The 17,778-nt window shown below is 34.2% G+C and overlaps 4 protein-coding genes across 4 annotated transcripts; 3 read left to right on the top strand and 1 right to left on the bottom strand.

Moving 5' to 3' along the window:
- Positions 1–144: 144 nt before the first annotated feature.
- Positions 145–1,522, top strand: LOC127945151 (small nuclear ribonucleoprotein G). Its single transcript, XM_052541749.1, has 4 exons — positions 145–300; positions 597–619; positions 846–970; positions 1,235–1,522. The coding sequence occupies exons 1-4, from the start codon at positions 269–271 to the stop codon at positions 1,283–1,285; spliced, it is 231 nt and encodes a 76-aa protein (XP_052397709.1). The 5' UTR covers positions 145–268; the 3' UTR covers positions 1,286–1,522.
- A 401-nt stretch (positions 1,523–1,923) lies between these two features.
- On the top strand, positions 1,924–6,102 carry LOC127945142 (pyridoxal phosphate homeostasis protein). The gene is made up of 8 exons (XM_052541739.1): positions 1,924–2,091; positions 3,114–3,221; positions 3,302–3,337; positions 3,419–3,494; positions 3,582–3,722; positions 4,306–4,448; positions 4,794–4,892; positions 5,010–6,102. The coding sequence occupies exons 1-8, from the start codon at positions 2,002–2,004 to the stop codon at positions 5,163–5,165; spliced, it is 849 nt and encodes a 282-aa protein (XP_052397699.1). The 5' UTR covers positions 1,924–2,001; the 3' UTR covers positions 5,166–6,102.
- Positions 6,103–6,552: 450 nt separating this feature from the next.
- LOC127945148 (transmembrane emp24 domain-containing protein 4) lies at positions 6,553–10,398 on the bottom strand. The gene is made up of 5 exons (XM_052541746.1): positions 10,207–10,398; positions 9,506–9,606; positions 9,224–9,349; positions 8,920–9,066; positions 6,553–7,787 (listed from the first exon to the last, which is right to left on the bottom strand). Exons 1-5 carry the CDS (start codon positions 10,349–10,351, stop codon positions 7,638–7,640), a joined length of 669 nt encoding a protein of 222 aa, XP_052397706.1. The 5' UTR covers positions 10,352–10,398; the 3' UTR covers positions 6,553–7,637.
- Positions 10,399–10,846: 448 nt separating this feature from the next.
- LOC127945137 (protein FAM50A-like) lies at positions 10,847–17,534 on the top strand. The gene is made up of 13 exons (XM_052541733.1): positions 10,847–11,098; positions 12,087–12,171; positions 12,484–12,583; positions 13,181–13,308; positions 13,670–13,746; positions 15,072–15,138; positions 15,306–15,367; positions 15,537–15,613; positions 15,947–16,001; positions 16,345–16,393; positions 16,561–16,631; positions 16,746–16,856; positions 17,224–17,534. Exons 1-13 carry the CDS (start codon positions 10,988–10,990, stop codon positions 17,230–17,232), a joined length of 1,002 nt encoding a protein of 333 aa, XP_052397693.1. The 5' UTR covers positions 10,847–10,987; the 3' UTR covers positions 17,233–17,534.
- The last annotated feature ends 244 nt before the right edge of the window (positions 17,535–17,778 follow it).

The following is a 17,778-nucleotide window of genomic DNA, read 5'->3' as shown; positions in this document are numbered from 1 at the left end:
ATTTTATCGCTTTTAAAAAGCACACATGTAGCCCTGATATGGCATTTACATTTGAGGTAGAATATTTAGTTTTTCCTTCGACCATCTACAGGACACTTTTTAATGTTATTGAAGTTTCATCCTCCGCTACAGTAGGGGGCGATATTACACTCGGTGACAGATACAGAAAACCCCGCACATACACCACTTCCGCCACTGTTCTTTCATTGCTTGAAACGTGTTTCGAACGTTTTTGTTTTACAAAACTATTTGATCTAACGAAATAAACATGAGCAAAGCACACCCACCCGAGCTGAAAAAGTAAGTAGTTCAAGCCTTTTGTTGAGTCTGATCGTGGGTCTCTAAGAAATGCGACAGACTACATTTGAGCATCGCGTTCTTCTACGCTAGGTTAATGTTAGTCGGTTTGTTTGCGGTTATTTCCTAATTACGTTAAATTATTCTCATTTAACCCACAAAACCCACCTGCTATTGGTTTAAAATGTATTATACGTTCATATGAATTTTGTTTGAATGTTAGCTGCAGTATCTATATAGTACTGGTCTGATTAGAATCGTGGTTTTAATAAAATATTTGTTTTGTTCTTTCCTTTTAGGTTTATGGACAAGAAGCTATCACGTGAGTGTCATGTGTGAAATATAATGAAATAAAAATGTTATTCCGAAAATCTGAAGTAGAATATCCTAGAAATAGTGTATTTCAACACTATTTGATCGTTATCTAAATTAAAATTCGGCAGCATGCGTTAAAAACTACACTGTCTCTGTCATTAATCACTGTCACTTCAAATGGCCTGTTTTCTTTCTTTAATTTGTAAAGACATTGTTTTCATGCACACTTTCAGTGAAGCTCAATGGTGGCCGTCATGTTCAGGGCATCTTGCGAGGATTTGATCCCTTCATGAATCTGGTCGTGGATGACTCTATAGAAATGGCTCCTGGGGGACAAATGAACAATGTTGGCATGGTGGTCAGTACTTAAAACCGCAATCTAATATCAAACATATTACACAACTCATGGTGTAACATAACTAGCTGGCACTTGTATCATATAGAAAGACACAATGTTCAGATTAGTTTAGTTGCTATATTTAAATCATAATGGAGATTTAATAGATCAACAAACAGATATTTCACTTCTCACATTTCCCCCATGATTTGCTGATTTCTTAGATCAATATTTATTTTGAGAGACTTATGTGATGTGATTTATTCTGTTTTTGTGTCTCTTCAGGTGATCAGAGGAAACAGTATAATCATGTTGGAGGCTCTCGAACGAGTATGAGGATGATGCCCACTTTTTTTTTCACTTTTTTTTTTTGTATCCAGCAAATATCAAAATGGATTTCTCCTGTCTGTTTACAACGAAGACTAAAAATGAAAGCAGAAATCCTTGACTTTTTTGAACAATATTTTGTAAACACCTTCCTTGTATTATGTATTTTCCTTCGACTGTAGAAATTTGTTTACACCATTCATACATTTTTGTGAATAAATGGACTACAGTGTGATGATTAACAAAGTGTTCTGGTAAATTCACTTTTGATTAATATTTAATTTAATATTCATTTTGAAGAATTTAAATAATCTTGACTTGTTAGGAGTTGAAAGTCAAATTTGGTTAATTTGAGAGATTTGTCCGAAAAATTTAAATGCACAGTATTTTCCTTCTAATTAACTTACTCCTTGTCTTATCTAGCATTAATGGTTTGTTTTTCTGTTGCACATCATCGGACAGATTATTATATAAATAGTTAAAAATGTCTTGGTCCATTAAAATAAGCGCTGTATAAAAATAGTGTGCAATAAATTAGAAACTTATTAAATTATTTTTTATGTTACCGGTATACTTTAATTTGCCATTTTTATTTACTGCGCGACAATAAGATTCAAACAATCTCCTTTAAAATAAGACAGGACTTTTATTTTGTCGGAGAGTTGACCGGATTCGCCCGTGACGTCACACTGCTAGTGTATGTGCATCGTGCCCACGCTGAGGCTATGTTGAGAGTCGTGATGTCGGAGGAGGTTGGGAAGAAATTGCAGGCGGTGGTGGACCGGGTGAATCAAGCAGTTTCCCGACGCCCTAAGGTCAGTCTTCACGGGTTTCTTTCGAGTAAGATACGAAACAACAATATGCTTTTGAAATGCTCCAAAAAACAAACCCTCCACTCGTGCTCATCGTGTTGTTATTGTAGCGTTATGTAATCTGTTCAACCTTTACACATGCGAGCTCCATATAGTAAGGAATGAGTGACAGCTTTTTAATTATAACGAATTATTTTTGCGATACAATGTATTAACGTGTTGCAAGGCATTCAGAATTATGGAATTCAGTTTGAATACCGTGCAACTTCTACTCAAGGAATAAGGTTATTGTGTGTGAATGAATGCATTTTACTTGAAATGCTTTCAGCTCCAGGGAATGGAATCTGCACGACACTTGTCAATTACAAATATTTCCACTTTATGACATTATATTAAGTACTTAGAATTATATATTTGACTGTATACAAAGGTAGCAAATATATTGCCTCATGAAGATTTTAACTGGGATGTTTAAAGTAAATCATATGAAGAGCAGTTGAAGGTAATGTAAATGCCACATTTGATTAATCAAATATTAATCTGTTATGTTGGATAATCTGTATATATTATATATTAACTAGCAATAATTAACTGTTTTAACATTTTGCAGTACTATTGCTGCAATTCTCTATCTTTTTTTTTGCTTCTTTTTTTTAGATATGATCTTTTTTTAAACTCTTATCTAACATTTAGTATTTGGTTGTATTATGCTCTAAAACTTTCTAAATACTGAAGAGAGCTGAATAATGTGTTATTAATAAATAAAAAATAAATATCATCGGGATACGTTATTAAAAAGACAGTTATTAAAAATCAGTTTTTAGCTGAGCGTTTATAGTTAAGATTGTTTCAAATTGATTCAATTGAAGCATTTGACATAAGAGGAAAACATGCTTTGATTTCTTATGGTTAAAGCAAAAGTTGCCCCCCAGAATCCATTCTAATGGGGAAAATATTGTAATAAGAAAAAGTTTATTTCCGATATTGTTGATCTGAATTGACAATATTTAACTTTTCTCTTGCAGACGTTACCATGTATTGCCCCTCGACTGGTTGCGGTTAGTAAGACCAAACCTCCAGAGATGGTGGTGGAGGCTTACAAACACGGACAACGAAACTTTGGAGAGAATTATGTGAGTCGATAAATTAAGCATGCATGTTTTGTAGCTTTTGTGTTTTGTTGTTTTGTCTTAAATATCCCCTTTTTCCACAGGTAAATGAACTTGTTGAGAAAGCGTCCCATCCTCTGGTATGAAGTCAGACAAATTGGAATGCATAGGTTTAGTTGTTTTTGATCAGACGTCTTAATCTATCTATAACATCTTTGTAGGTAGAGTCATCATGTCCTGAAATAAAATGGCATTTCATTGGTCATCTGCAAAAGAATAATGTCAACAAACTCCTGGGTGAGCAAAGCAATTCACATTTAGCTTCACTTAACATTTTTTTGCTGTTGTTCTGAATTAACCCACATTTATTTAACTACTTCATAGGTGTCCCAAACCTCTATATGGTAGAGACGATAGACTCTGTGAAACTGGCTGAGAAAGTGAACAGCTCGTGGCAAAAAATGAGAGCTGCCAACACACAGCAGTTAAAGATTATGGTTCAGATCAACACCAGTGGAGAGGGAAGTGAGTCTTCTGCACCTGAATAATTGTTTATCTGCTCTAAACATTTAGCTCTGAAAATTGTTCAAACTTGATTATATAAAATCTACCTATGGTGTTTTGCTATTTTATAAGAAATAAAATTAAGAATTTTGTGGCAAATTTAATATTTTGTTATTTCTCAAGCCTGTTTTTTTTTAAATAGTTTTTTTCAACGTCAACACAGACAACTTTTCCTTAGTTTCATGCATGTTATCAAAATGAACAATGGTTGCAAAACCCATTTTGCGTCTAACTGTGTCCTTAAATGCATTACAGCTGGATGCATGTTTATACTGTTATGAAATCACATTTGCTGCTTTGTTTTCATGATAAAATGTATTGGTACACACAGTGGGGGAGCATCATAGTGGGATGCTGATGTGTTATGCAATTTTGTTGAAAAAGCCCATAATATCAGAGGTTCAGACGCTGTTTGATTTCCTTTCGGACAGGACGTGAATATCTTACAAAAACAGTTCAGCAGTATGAAATCTTTTCTCAGTGTATCAGATGACTGTTTGCCTGTAACCTCAGCGTGATCATCTCTCTCGCCGTGTTTTATCAGGTAAACATGGCCTGCCACCCGATGAGACTGTAAACGTGGTAAAACACATCGTGTCTGAGTGTTCTGCTCTTGACTTCGCTGGGCTCATGACGATTGGTCGTTACGGTTATGACCTCAACGATGGCCCCAACCCTGATTTCCAGGTGCATATATTTGAAGATATTTTTAGTTTTAATTTCTTATGCTCATCAAGGATGCATTAATATTATAAAAATATACAGTAATATTGTAAAATATATGTAATATATATTTTTTGATGCCCAAGCTGAATTTTCAGCATCATTACTTAAGTCTTCAGTGTCGCATGATCCTTCAGAAATCACTCTAATATAATGATTTGCTGCTCAAGAAACATTTCTTATTATTCTCAATGTTGACAACGGTTTTGCTGCTTAATAATTAAGTTTATACAAGCTAGCAGCATGCTAAAAGGATGTTACAACATGGGAAGTAATAAAAGAAGCTAAATGACTTTATGGTGTGTCTAGATGCTGTTGAAACACCGTGAGGAAGTCTGTGAAAGTCTGAAGATCCCAGTAGAGCAGGTGGAGCTCAGTATGGGCATGTCTACTGACTTTGAGCATGCGGTAAGTGTTGCATAATTTCAAAAAATCCTCTTCAACTGTACTTCAAATCCATGTTCATTTTATTGCAATGTTGATTTTGTTCAATTGATTATACATTTGAGTTATTTCTCCGATTAGATTGAGGTCGGCTCCACCAACATACGTGTCGGCAGCACTATTTTCGGCACCCGAGAATACCCCAACACCCCGAGCCCCAGTCCAGAGAGAAAGCCAAAGGTCGTATGTGAGGAAGCAGCCAAAAAAATGGACCGGCTCACGGTCACAGAAAAATGAATGATGGGGGGTGGGGAAGGTTTCTGAACTAAACGTGGGAACTATTGGGCTTGAACCCAATGACTGAGCTCACCATTCACCAGTCAAGGGCCTTTAATAAGTCTTAACTAATGCTGCTGACCTGGTCTTCTCTGGTGAAAGAACTTGGAAAAAAAAAAAAAAAAAGTGTCATTTAATAACCGGAATACTAAATTTACTTCCTGAAGGTGTTTTTATTGTGGAAAGATCTCTAGAAGTGTCCTCCAGCTCTCTGTAAAATACTTAAGCTTGGTTTTGTGATTATTTTTTAACAGATACAGGGTCAGCACATGCTCCGTTTCATTTTGCCCAATCATAGATGTGTAGTGTAATGTGTCATTCCCGTTAGATTAGACGTTTAACATCTATTTAAAACAATAGGATGGATTGTTTTTGTTCCTAGAAGTGTGTTAGGTATATTTTATAGTGTGTCATAAACGTAAATTGTATAAATGGTTAATTTGTAGTACTGCTCTAGTATCCACTTGTTGCTTTGAAAGCAGTGTCAGTGAGATTTGTGGGGAGTGATGTTCGTGTGGTGTTGTCGTCATGTAATCCGTGTAGTATTTCATATCGCTCTAAACACTGGTGTTGAATTGAGCACTGATCAACAGCCATACTGGTTTCAGTACAGAACATAGAAATATGCAATGAAATGAGTGCAGAGATGAGCAGCTACACGGAGTTTTGGAGATGTTGAGGGTCTGAGGCCTTTTACTATGCAAGAGAGAGATTTTCCTGATTCTTAGAAGCTTGTTTAGAGGCAAACGCATCACTTTTTTTTCTTCTTTGATTAATACAGTATTGTGTTAAAACTAATGGGTTTACTGTTCGTGGTTAGTTGTGAAAAAGCCAGATCAGAAATCAACATCCTTTTTTTCAATCAGTGTGTCAAATAAAGTCTTGTATCTTGACAATAGATAGTTGTCTATAAAATTTAATTGATTTAGGTGAGTTGAGCAATAAAAAAAAAAAAAACAATTGAAAATGAAATGGTTTGTGTGTGGCATGTATAAATGCACTGGTCAACATTAGTATTTCATATACACACACACACACACACACACATACATATATATACACACACACACAAAATAATTGGTAAGATTTTGATTCTAAAGTAAGAACTCTTATGCTCATCACCAAGGCTGAAATTATTTGATCATTTGTATAAAAAATGTAGTCACTTTTGATCAATTAAATGAATCCTTGGTGAAAAAGAGTATAGTGTTAATCTTTTAAAAATATTTTTTAAACCCTTACTGGCCTCAAAGTTTACAATTGTAGTGTATGTGTATTTATATATAAAAGATACAGTTTTATTCGATCATAAGTACATTATGCTGCTTATTCATGAAGACAAAGAACGTTTGTAAATTTAAAATGCATTTAATTTAAAGAAACAACTCAAATAAATAGCCACAGAAACTAAGACAGTGTTAATGAATCATGTGTCAAACATGATGTAAAGACTGAGTACCGAGTGTACAGTTAAGTATTTGCATGCACTGATGAACCGATTATTACAAAGCTTGAATGACACTTGAGAATACAGAGCTGCATTAACCCATAATTAACCTTCCAATTTTCACAAATGGAGGATTTTGACATTGTGCATCATGCAAACCAGCATTTTTTTTTTACATATAAATTGGTACTTGTAAGAAGCCAGTACAAAAATTTCCAAAGATCCTGTAAAATTGAAAAAGAAACCAGAAAACCTTTAGTTTTCATGAATTATAGTGTTATAACTACTTGTATTGTATTTTAAATGTGGCCGGTCCAGTAAATAAATAAAGCACGAAACAGAGCATAGACTGAGAACAACAGAAATCATATTTTGTAAACCACAAAGTCAAAATGCATTTCTTTTTTGGCCTAAATAGCTTCTATGCAAGACACAGTCAATTAGCTTGAATCATTCTCCCTCAAAATCATGAACATCAAACCTATCTGAGAGCCCAAGACAGATAGAATATGAAACCAAAGCCACACATTTGTCAAAGTCATCAAAATACATCAAAACATACATATTAAAAATGTTGAGAAATGCTAAAAATTAGTTTTAGCTTGATTCTTCACGTTTATAAGTACCAGTAATACAACCTTGAAGTCAACAGTAGTTTCCATGCACCCATAATGATCATCACTTTAAAGGCATAGCATTTTCATATCACACAGTTTAGTAAAATGAACAACGTTCTAGATGCTAGATGTGTATGATAAATGATCATGCATGATAAATGGGTATCAGGGGTACTGTAGATTTAAGGGTTGTTAATGTTCTACCTATTTAAGCTCATTGTGACCTAATTTATCTGCTCAAGATAAAGTTGTACTGAACTGAATTTAAAAAGAAAAAACTAAAATGAAGCACTGAGTATTTCCTTGCTTGAAAACCATAACGTTAATGAATGTTACTTGAGTTATTGTCTCTGTAACGCTGTCTGATCCTCACACCAGCTTTTTGGCCTCAAAGAAGCTCTTGAGGTGTCTCATCTGCCAGATGCCGGTGATGATGAGGATGAAGGTCTGAGCGATAGACCACCACAGAACTCGCTGGTTCGTGCTCTCGCTCGTCATACGGAAACGCTCCTCACGGTACTGTGAGAAAAAAAATCATTGTGAGCGCAAAACAACCCATATAGACACTGGACGATAACATTGACTAGATGCCAGTGTTTTTTAGTAATACTGAAATATAGATTTTTATTAATTATACAATTTTTTTATTTAAGTTATTTAGCTGTTTTTGCCATTTTTATCGGTTTCTGTTTTTTATCTTTATTTGTTTTTTTGTAATTTTTATTTCAGAATTTTAGTTTAGTTCATCAAGTCAAACTAAATGAAAATAAGGAATGTTACCTTAGAAATTTGTATATATATTTTTTATAGTCATACTTTATATTTTCCATTTTATTTAAATTTGTAGTATTTTTTTTTATTATTGGTCCCTGTTTTTTTAATGTCTATATAGTATTTCTTAATTTTTATTTCCGTTTTTAGTACATCAGGTTAAAGTAAATAATATTTTTAATATTTTATGTTTATTCCATTAAATTTTTCTATTTAATATTTTATTCTATTTAATTCTTTTTTTAAGAAGTAAAAAATTTTTTAATGGTCTTAGTTTATATTTTCCATTTTTTTTTTGTAATTTTGCTGTTTTTGTCATTTTTATTAGTCTCTGTTTTTTATGTATATATAGTTTTCTTTATTTTTATTTCAGTTTTTTAGTACATCAGGTTAAAGTAAATGAAAATTTGAAATGTTTATATTTTATTTTACTCTATTTTAAGTAACAAAATATTTTTTTTTATGGTATTAGTTTATATTTTCCATTTTTATTGTAATATTAATTAAAATTGTAGCAATTCTGCAGTTTGTAATTTTTTATTTGTTCTTATATAAATATACCTATATTTTATATACATTTTTATTTCAGCTGTAGTTTTAATCGTTTTAATGAATCAAATTAAACTAAATGAAAATAAAAAATGTTGCCTTGGACGTATATTCCATTTCACATTCTATTTTTTCTTTTTTTTTATGGTCTTAATTTTAACTATAATAACACCATTAGATACAGTCCTAATATTCACAAGACGTTTGACTGATGTTTAACATCCAGAGCATGTACCTGTTTTCAGCAATTGTGCAAAAAGTTTAAATGGCTTCAGTTGGCCAGTCACTACCGTAACCTTAAACTACTGTTGTTTCTGCAGTTGAAACTCACGCGCTGGTAGTTCTGCTCTTTCTGGATCTGTTCCACCTGGTCCAGAAGTTGTCGGACCCTCAGCTGCAGCTCGGACAGTTTGTCTTTGGCTGCGATCTCGGGGTAGTTGTTGGTGTGTTCACCAACCTGAATGTCCAAGTGGACTCTCTGTAGAACAGCATAATTATAAGCTTTCCCTTGTTTATGTTCAGTTATACTGTATTATATTAAAATTGATACTATATGTGTAATTTTGTTATGTTAAATCACTATACTGATATATAGGTAATTTCATCTATCTGCTCTATCATGGTTCCAGCCATACCAGTTTTCCCCCCGTAAACAGAGCCATCTTGGTGGAGTTGGAGTGGAGGCAGATTTGATGCTCGCCTGGTGTGTGGGACGTGAAGGTGAAACGGCCATCTGAGCCGTACTGACGGGACAGGATGATCTGAAAAACAGAGAGAATGTGAAAACTACTTCAGAGAATTATCTTGGTATCCAAATATATTATAGCCATGTATTGCCAATTATAACCCTATTAACTGTTACACAGCAAACATGTATCATATAGTTTGTAGAGTATGAACACAAATATGAAGGCTACCTTTGCATCAGGATCTTTGATTTCCACATGCATGCCTAAACCAGGGGTGGATGGGAGAAAAGAGCCAGCCTGTTTGTCCCACAACTGTGTTCTGTATCTCCCTAAAAATGGCACCACAATATTTAACCAGCATTTTCAACAGCACCATTTAAGGACTAGTTTAAAAAAAAGAATATTCACTTCACACAAGTCATTAACAGATGGACTGGAGTGGTGTGGATTATTGTGATGTTTTTATCAGCTGTTTGGATTCCCATTCTGAGGGCATTTTATTCCTTTAAAAATGTACTAACATAATTATTAAAATAACATTCTGATTATTATTTCAATATACAGTATGTATATTGTTAGTACATGTGCACATGCATTGTCTACTGTCAACATTACTGTTATTTCTGATTATTATAAACAGACTGTAAACGGGCTGGAACTGGTTGCACCTGTATGTCAGGAACTCGAGCAGGATGCTGCACCTGCCACATCATTGATCATGCTGATCTACTAAAAGCCCTCCTTTATTTGGACAGATGGACGCATATAAGCACATCCATATTTAAATATGATTTTATATCAGTTGTCTTCATGCTAAGTGTCTTAAATAAAACAAAAGGTGAAGTACTACACTGATAAATCAGGATGGATGGATCTGCTAGCCGACAAAGCTAACCGATCACAGAGAGCCGATTTGACAATTGACGTACCGATCACCATGGTTTCGTCGGGTATTTCTTCTATAAAACATTTCTTCTCCGTCTCTCCGATGTGGAAATAAAGGGCTTGGCTTGGAGAAAGCCACGCAAATAGAAGCATAAGCCCTGTACTGGACACCACCGCCTTCATCTCCATCAAAATCACCTCTCTCTCAATCCAGGGATGCGAATCGATTTCAGAGTCGCTCGATTCTCACTCCCAAGTCCCATTCACAACGGACCTTTGTTTAGTAAAAGTCCGCTCAAATTCACGAGAAGCATTTCTGAAAGTTTATCTGAAGAAAACATACTTAAATAATGTAATAATGTAATAAAATAGTAATAAAACGAATAACATATTAGATTTCAGGTAATATATGTATCGTTTTGTATACGTATTGCTGATTTTCTATTTAAAATAAATTAATCTATTTAAAAGTGGTTTTCACATTAAATTTACACACAATATATTTGAAATAATCCTAAAACAATAAAAATGCAACTATAATTCTTAGAAGTAGCAATACTACTACTTTTACTACTAATAATAATACAACTAATTGATAATTTATTTTATAAACAGTTAATGTTTCAGAAAAGCAACCAAGAAGACTTTTACTTTGGAATGCAGTTATGTCACTCATCAACCGGAAGCAGAGCTGTGGTAAATTACCCACAACCGCCTGCTTCATTCGAGGAGATTCTCGTTTGTTTATTGACTGGAGTTATTTGCCTTTTTTTTTTTCTTAGTATTTTTTATTTATTTTTCCAAATATCTTGTAAAAGAGCAGCAATGGCGCAGTATAAGGGAGCGGCGAGTGAAGCGGGGAGAGCGATGCAGCTCATGAAGAAGAGAGAAAGAGAGCGAGAGCAGCTCGAGCAGCTCAAACAGAGGATAGCAGAGGCATGTGAGCCTGAGGAACAAACACAACCACAACATACAAACTTATTCTTATGCTTATTCAACCTGTTCTGACTACAGTCCTGCTCTAAATAGCTGCAGGGTTCCCTCATAAATCTAATGTCATATAAAGTTTTCCATTATATAGCTCAATATATATTGTGTAACCCAGAATATGATTATTATTTATCTTGTCCATTCTAGACATCATAAAGTCACGTTATGCTAAACCAATTAGTGTAGTTTATGTTTTAATGTAAACATTACTATTTTAATTAAAAACATTACTGGCTCCTCATTTCCATATTAAATGTATATATATATATATTCTACAAACAACACTGAGTATAATTATCACAGATTTCTAAAAAAATATGCTCGTTCATTAGTTTAGTATACGTAAAATCATGTGCTTGTCAAATTGTAATCATGATGTGTTCACAGATATGTTCATAGGGTATGCACTTAAGTAATTTATGATAGCAATATATGATATACCATAATATTTTTTAAATAATTCTAGGGCTGTCAAATGATCAATCGTGATTACCTGCAACGAGAATAAAAGTTTTTGTTTACATAATATGTGTACTGTTTGTATTTATTATGCATATATATAAACACACACACACACGCATGTATATATTTAAGAAAAATATGTTTTGTTGATATATAAAATATGTATATTTACATATATCAATTATATGTATGTATGTATATATATATATATATATGTGTGTGTGTGTGTAAATTTTTATAAATATAAATATGTATGATTGTGTATTTATACATAATTGTTTGACAGCACTTAATAATAATTGAATAATAATTATTTTACAATCAATTATAAAACATTATTTACTTTTTTGAAGCTACTGTATGTCAACTACTGATCTGTTAACTTGATGTAATGAAAACCCAAGTCGCTCTAAACAGATTTTACTTTATGTATAACATTCAGCCTAAATGACCTTAACCTTTTCCTTTCCAGGACAACATGGTGAAGTCCAACATTGATAAAAAGTTCTCGGCTCATTATGACGCCGTGGAGCAAGAGCTCAAGTCCAGCACTGTTGGTAAGTGAATATTAGAATTGTTCTGACTTATTACAGATCTGAAAAAGTTAGACATTATTGCTATGACTAGAGCTGATGTCTGACTATCATTAGATTGTCTTAACACTGAAAAATACTTCAATTTTTATCTTCTGAATTTGGCAACACTAGTCATAATGCATATCCTCCGTTGGAATCATTTTATTTAAGCCTTAATTAAGGCTTAATTTGTAGGGTGAATTCTCACTTTTTGTCTTTAAGATGACTGTGAAAAAATATCCAATTAATTCTGTTTTAATTCGCTGTATGAGTGAAGTATGTTGTTCTCTGCAGGTCTGGTGACTCTGAATGACATGAAAGCGAAGCAGGAAGCTCTGGTCAAAGAACGAGAGAAACAGCTTGCCAAGAAGGAGCAGTCAAAGGAGCTACTGCTGTAAGCCAGTTTCATTCATTTGAACTTTGCTTTTTGTTAAAATGGTCTTTGCTAATTAATTGATGTAGAAAGTCAAGTTCATAGGTTTAGCGTTTTTTTTTTTTTTTTACCTGTTGCAAATTTATCAGATAAAAATGTATTTATTGAACTTCTATTTCAATGGTGACTGTACCTTATTCCATATTTTTTAAGTCCAATTACCTGTTACCTGCAATATTGTCGCTGACTGGGGGCATCAAAAAAAGGGAGTGAACTCTTGGGCTCTTTACAGAGACTTTTCTTTACGGTCAGCCAGTGTGTCTGTGTTTTCCTTCAGCTGTGTCTCAATTGGCTTTAGCTGCATAGGTCAGTAATAATGATCTAACTTGTAAAAACCCACTCCTCCGTTGGTCTTTATAAACTGTAGAGCTTCACATTTAATTCTCAGCCTCAGCTCTGCCCAGATAAATTTAGAAATCAGATTTAGTAATTTTTTTAGCCGCCTTGTAAGACGGCTGAACACTGTTGAATACATCCTGCTTTTCTTTTGTTTCTTTTTTCTTTTAAAATCGGTGTACGGTTTGATCTTAAAGCTTCATGTTTGGGCTATTCTTGTAGGAAGCTGGAGAAACAGAAGGAGAAGAAAAGAAAGGAAGAGCAGAAAAGGAAGATTGCCAGTTTATCCTTCAGTCCAGATGAAGGAGAGATAGAAGAAGAGGAGGAAGAGGAACCCGAGGAAGAGATATGTATGACATTTTACTTTGCAGTTTTCCACAGAAGTTGGAACAGATGTCCACAAAACTGTCACTCTTTCGAACAAATGTTTCAGTAAGCTATCAATAAGTGCAGATATTTAATACCAAACCATATTTAAATGCATTCTGCATATTTAGCCTAAAAACGGCATAAAAATTGTGAAAAGGTCTGCATATTTAGTACTGCTAATGAATCTAAGATTTTTAATTCCTAACCAGTATTTTAAAGCTGTGTAGCCAATATGTTAAATTGCTTTTATTACGGCAATAACAGCTATGAAGTTGTTCTATAAAAATGTTTATTATGTGTTTAAATGTTTTACACTAATAACATTTTGAATGTTTTTAACAGGCATACATGTAAAGAAGAAAAAACTAGGGAAGAACCCAGATGTGGACACCAGTTTCCTGCCAGACAGGGACAGAGAGGTAAATATTGTAGAATTTAGAATATCCTGAATAAATATGTAGTTTATATTCAATAAACCGAATAGAGAAGCAAAAATAAATAAACTGCATAAAACAATTGCATTTGCTTTCTATGTGTGGAGGGCTCTTTTTAGGGCTGTAAAGCCTATTTAAAAAAAGCCTCTTTTTATTTTAATTGACTGAACACACTTTTCCACATCTATACATTGTTTAAAATAGTTATAAAGAACAGTTTAAATGGACAGTTTAATCAGACAAATGACTATGTAATATCTCTATGTAAAAATGGAAATAATATTTTAGAAAGAGAAGAGGAATGTTCTGCAGGAACACACACCTTCACTCTCAACACTGTAACCTGTTACTGTCATTTCTTTTTTCTGTAAATGTAAGAGACATCTTACGATCACACTCTGTTATTCCTTTACTGTTACTATCATAAAACACTTGAATTACTGTTGACTTTTAAACCTAAATTTAACATCCTATTACATATTTATCAACTAAGTGAATATTATTATGCTGAATATTAATTTATCCCTCTTTACTGCGTTCCGTCTGTTTGACGCGCATGTGACGGCGCCCTTTCACGTCTGAAGTTCAACGCAGACTGTCAGGACGAGCCTTCAAGCAAAATAGAAACATTCACCTGAATATGTAACATTTACAGAAAAGGGACGTTACCGTAAAATGCAGTTCATGTGCTGAGGAAACCTAGCTCTCTCATTAAACACCACATGCATCTGTCAAAGCACCTGACAGGACGAGCAGTGTTAAACACTATGCTAATGCATTAGCTTGAAGTTTAAAATCAAGCATTCTCATGTTTAGGTCAGCTCGGATCACGCATCTTTCCTGCAGCAACTGGTATTTTTAGATGCATTTTGTCCATATAAAAATGCTTTTTTCACTGCTGCAGTGTGATGTGACTGGAGGAAGTTTTCCATGTGCGGTGGGCAGACGCAACTAATCGATAATAACAATTGTTGTTGATTATTTTCATTGTCGATTTTATCAATTAGTTGTATATATATTTTTTTTTCAGCATAGCATTTTTTCTTTTTCAGCATTAGCTTTTCTGATATGCCGTCAACTGCCATTTTTCTTTAAACCTTTTAAGAGTCTTTAGTTTTAAAGCCCTCTCATTTTTGTTGCTTGTCGTCCATGACTGTATACTCATGAACTCTTAAAAATTTGTGACATTTTTTTTTTGTAGTATTTAGTAGCTTTAAGCATTTAAAAAATACAGTTGATTATGGGAAAACATATCTAAAAGCTTATGAATAAGATGTTTTGTGTATGTAACTGTGCATGAAATGTTTCAGGAAGAAGAAAATCGATTAAGAGAAGAACTCCGGCAGGAGTGGGAAAGAAAACAAGAGAAGATCAAAAGTAAGATATGAAGAAATTATCTTTTATTTAATATTTCTGAAATTGGTCAAAGATGCAGTTAAAACTATAGACTTGTTCCTGATCTTTGACTTGTCTAGTCATAAATCCTCATGCAACCACCAGCCAAAAGCAGCATACTACAAACCAGTTTTTTTGGCTCTTTTTAGGTGAAGAAATTGAAATCACTTTCAGCTACTGGGATGGCTCAGGACATCGCAAAACTGTCAAGGTAAATGCAGGTTATCCAATTTTCTAACTTAAGAAAACTACACGTAACCCAAAATTTGCTACATTGTTGCTACCATGTTGCATGTGCAAACTGGACAAACATGTTCTAATGCATGCTCTGTGTTGTAAAATTGTGCTCCATGTAGTTAAATATACATTTGTTTGTGTAGATGAAGAAAGGCAACACAATTCAGCAGTTTCTCCAGAGGGCCCTGGAAGTTTTGAGAAAAGACTTCAGTGAGCTGAGGTAAACTCATTCCTTAACTCCTGCTATTAGAACACTTTTAAGGACACAATAATTAGTCCAGCTATAGTTGACAGTTGTAGAGTTTCTTAAAATCTTTTAGCTGTGTAAAATTGCTTGAAAGTACTTATGAATAGTGTAGATAATCTCAGGTTTCCAGGCATGGATTCTGAGTTAATAAATGTGTTAGTTTGTGTAAATACAGTACAACTCACAATAAGTAAATATCATAAAGCATATATAATTTTCAAGTTTGCTGTTAGTGTCATGTAACTGGTGTTGAATGAATACTCTGAGTAAAGAAGGCTTCTTATGTTGTATGTTTTTGTGCTTCAGATCAGCAGGTGTGGAGCATCTCATGTACATTAAAGAGGATTTGATCATTCCACATGTGAGTAAGGTTTCCACAACAAAACGAATGCTTTCGAAGGATCAAAACTTCAAGTGCTTGTGTAAATGTTTATTCTTCCAAAACTTCTCTTATGTAAGACTAAATCATTGCACAATGTGTTACTGTTAACAATTCACAAAGCCTATGCAACGCATAAATGTCAGAATTTGTGACAAGCACATCTACACATTTGACAGCGTAAACTGCTTTACAATGTTTTAAGGGCATTTTAGTAAGCGTTTCCTTAAATACAAAGAAAGGCATAAGCAAAACACAGATTATAATTCATTTGTCCTGTAAAAAAACACATCTTTCAGACACTAAAAACATGCTTTTCTTGCAGCACCACAGTTTCTATGATTTCATTGTCACAAAAGCAAGAGGCAAAAGTGGTAAGTTCCTACTTTATCCCCCAGATTAAGTTTGACAGGCTTTCATGTGGCTGGTATTATTTCACACATGACTCAGACAACAGCTATTAAATTTAACACTAGCCTGCTGTTTTCTGTGTTGTATCTTTGTTTATGGCACTGATTGAGTCTTTCATCTTTCTCCTCAGGGCCTCTTTTCAATTTTGATGTGCATGATGACATTCGGCTGGTGAATGATGCCACTGTTGAGAAAGATGAGGTAAGGCTGACTGTCAGCATAATGTCTGATCCACATTTTGGGCAAGAACCAGCCACAATATATATATATAGCCTTGGCTACATTCAAAAAATCGTTGTCTCTTCATGTATCTAGTCTCATGCGGGAAAAGTGGTGCTGAGGAGCTGGTATGAGAAAAACAAACACATCTTCCCTGCCAGCCGCTGGGAGCCATATGATCCCGAAAAGAAATGGGACAAATACACTGTGAGTATTTGCAGGCCAGTCATTGTTTTTTTCTTTGCATTTGCATTAAAAACCTGTTCTGTCTTGACTCTAAAATTGCTATTTTACTTTTCTGGATTGAATTCAAGTCTCCACTTTGCCCACAGCTTTATGTTCAGGAGCTGAACCATATGAAAGAAACTTTGTGGCATGTGTAATCATGACATGGTCTGACATGATCCTAATTAAAACTAAAAACCTATGTGTCCCAGCACTAGCTAAAAAGGTTTTTGATTGATGACAACAAGAGTACAAATAAATCACGACAATGTAGTGTGTCCACTGGGGTTAAAAAGATACTTTGGTTGGATTCATAGCATGTTAACACAAATTTCGCATTGCTTTTCAGATTCGGTGAGATGCTAAATCTACAAGAGTTCCTGAACGATCTTACTGTATTGTTGGTTTTATTGCTACCAGGCAGCAAAATGCTTCATCTTGCATAGAACTTTTGAGTGTCTATAACTGTTTGGACCCACGTTTTCATTGTATGAAGATGATGCCTAAACCAGGCCGATTGTGAATTCTGTCTTACGCTCGTACTCAGATCTTGCACAGAGCTAACCTGACATGTTCTCCTTGATTGTAAATAAAGTCATGACCGTTTCCATGATCTCTTGAATCTCATTCCAAAAATAAATTCCTCATTTATGTACCGTTGCGAGTTTTCCTGTTGAATCATTTCATAATTGCTCCATTGCTGCTGCCAGCACTTTAGAAGATTGTTGTTGTTCACGTATTGAAAGATTTGTAGTTTCCTGGAATAAAACCCAACATTGTTGGATCTCAAATGTGAGGCTGTACAGCCATGTCAAATCATAGACTATCAATCTGTCATGGTGCGTTTCGTGGAATTGCAGTTAGGGGAACCCCAATATAATTTACACAGATGCAGAATATTGTT

This window comes from Carassius gibelio, chromosome A23, assembly GCF_023724105.1.
Source record: "Carassius gibelio isolate Cgi1373 ecotype wild population from Czech Republic chromosome A23, carGib1.2-hapl.c, whole genome shotgun sequence".
NCBI lineage: Eukaryota > Metazoa > Chordata > Actinopteri > Cypriniformes > Cyprinidae > Carassius > Carassius gibelio.
Note: the sequence above shows the minus strand (reverse complement) of the source record. Positions and strands in the feature narration are given on the sequence as shown.

Excerpts from the sequence above, each read along its gene's own strand:
- LOC127945148 (XM_052541746.1), bottom strand. The coding sequence starts at position 10,351 with ATGGAGATGAAGGCGGTGGTGTCCAGTACAGGGCTTATGCTTCTATTT. Across the intron at positions 9,350-9,505 it reads TCAAAGATCCTGATGCAAAG|ATCATCCTGTCCCGTCAGTA; the intron begins GTAGCCTTCATA and ends TCTGTTTTTCAG. Across the intron at positions 7,788-8,919 it reads AAGAGCAGAACTACCAGCGC|TACCGTGAGGAGCGTTTCCG; the intron begins GTGAGTTTCAAC and ends TTTTTCTCACAG.
- LOC127945137 (XM_052541733.1), top strand. The coding sequence starts at position 10,988 with ATGGCGCAGTATAAGGGAGCGGCGAGTGAAGCGGGGAGAGCGATGCAG. Across the intron at positions 15,139-15,305 it reads AAAACAAGAGAAGATCAAAA|GTGAAGAAATTGAAATCACT; the intron begins GTAAGATATGAA and ends GGCTCTTTTTAG. Across the intron at positions 16,632-16,745 it reads CCACTGTTGAGAAAGATGAG|TCTCATGCGGGAAAAGTGGT; the intron begins GTAAGGCTGACT and ends TCATGTATCTAG.
- LOC127945142 (XM_052541739.1), top strand. The coding sequence starts at position 2,002 with ATGTTGAGAGTCGTGATGTCGGAGGAGGTTGGGAAGAAATTGCAGGCG. Across the intron at positions 2,092-3,113 it reads CAGTTTCCCGACGCCCTAAG|ACGTTACCATGTATTGCCCC; the intron begins GTCAGTCTTCAC and ends TTTCTCTTGCAG. Across the intron at positions 3,723-4,305 it reads CAACACCAGTGGAGAGGGAA|GTAAACATGGCCTGCCACCC; the intron begins GTGAGTCTTCTG and ends GTGTTTTATCAG.
- LOC127945151 (XM_052541749.1), top strand. The coding sequence starts at position 269 with ATGAGCAAAGCACACCCACCCGAGCTGAAAAA. Across the intron at positions 301-596 it reads CACCCACCCGAGCTGAAAAA|GTTTATGGACAAGAAGCTAT; the intron begins GTAAGTAGTTCA and ends CTTTCCTTTTAG. Across the intron at positions 620-845 it reads TATGGACAAGAAGCTATCAC|TGAAGCTCAATGGTGGCCGT; the intron begins GTGAGTGTCATG and ends GCACACTTTCAG.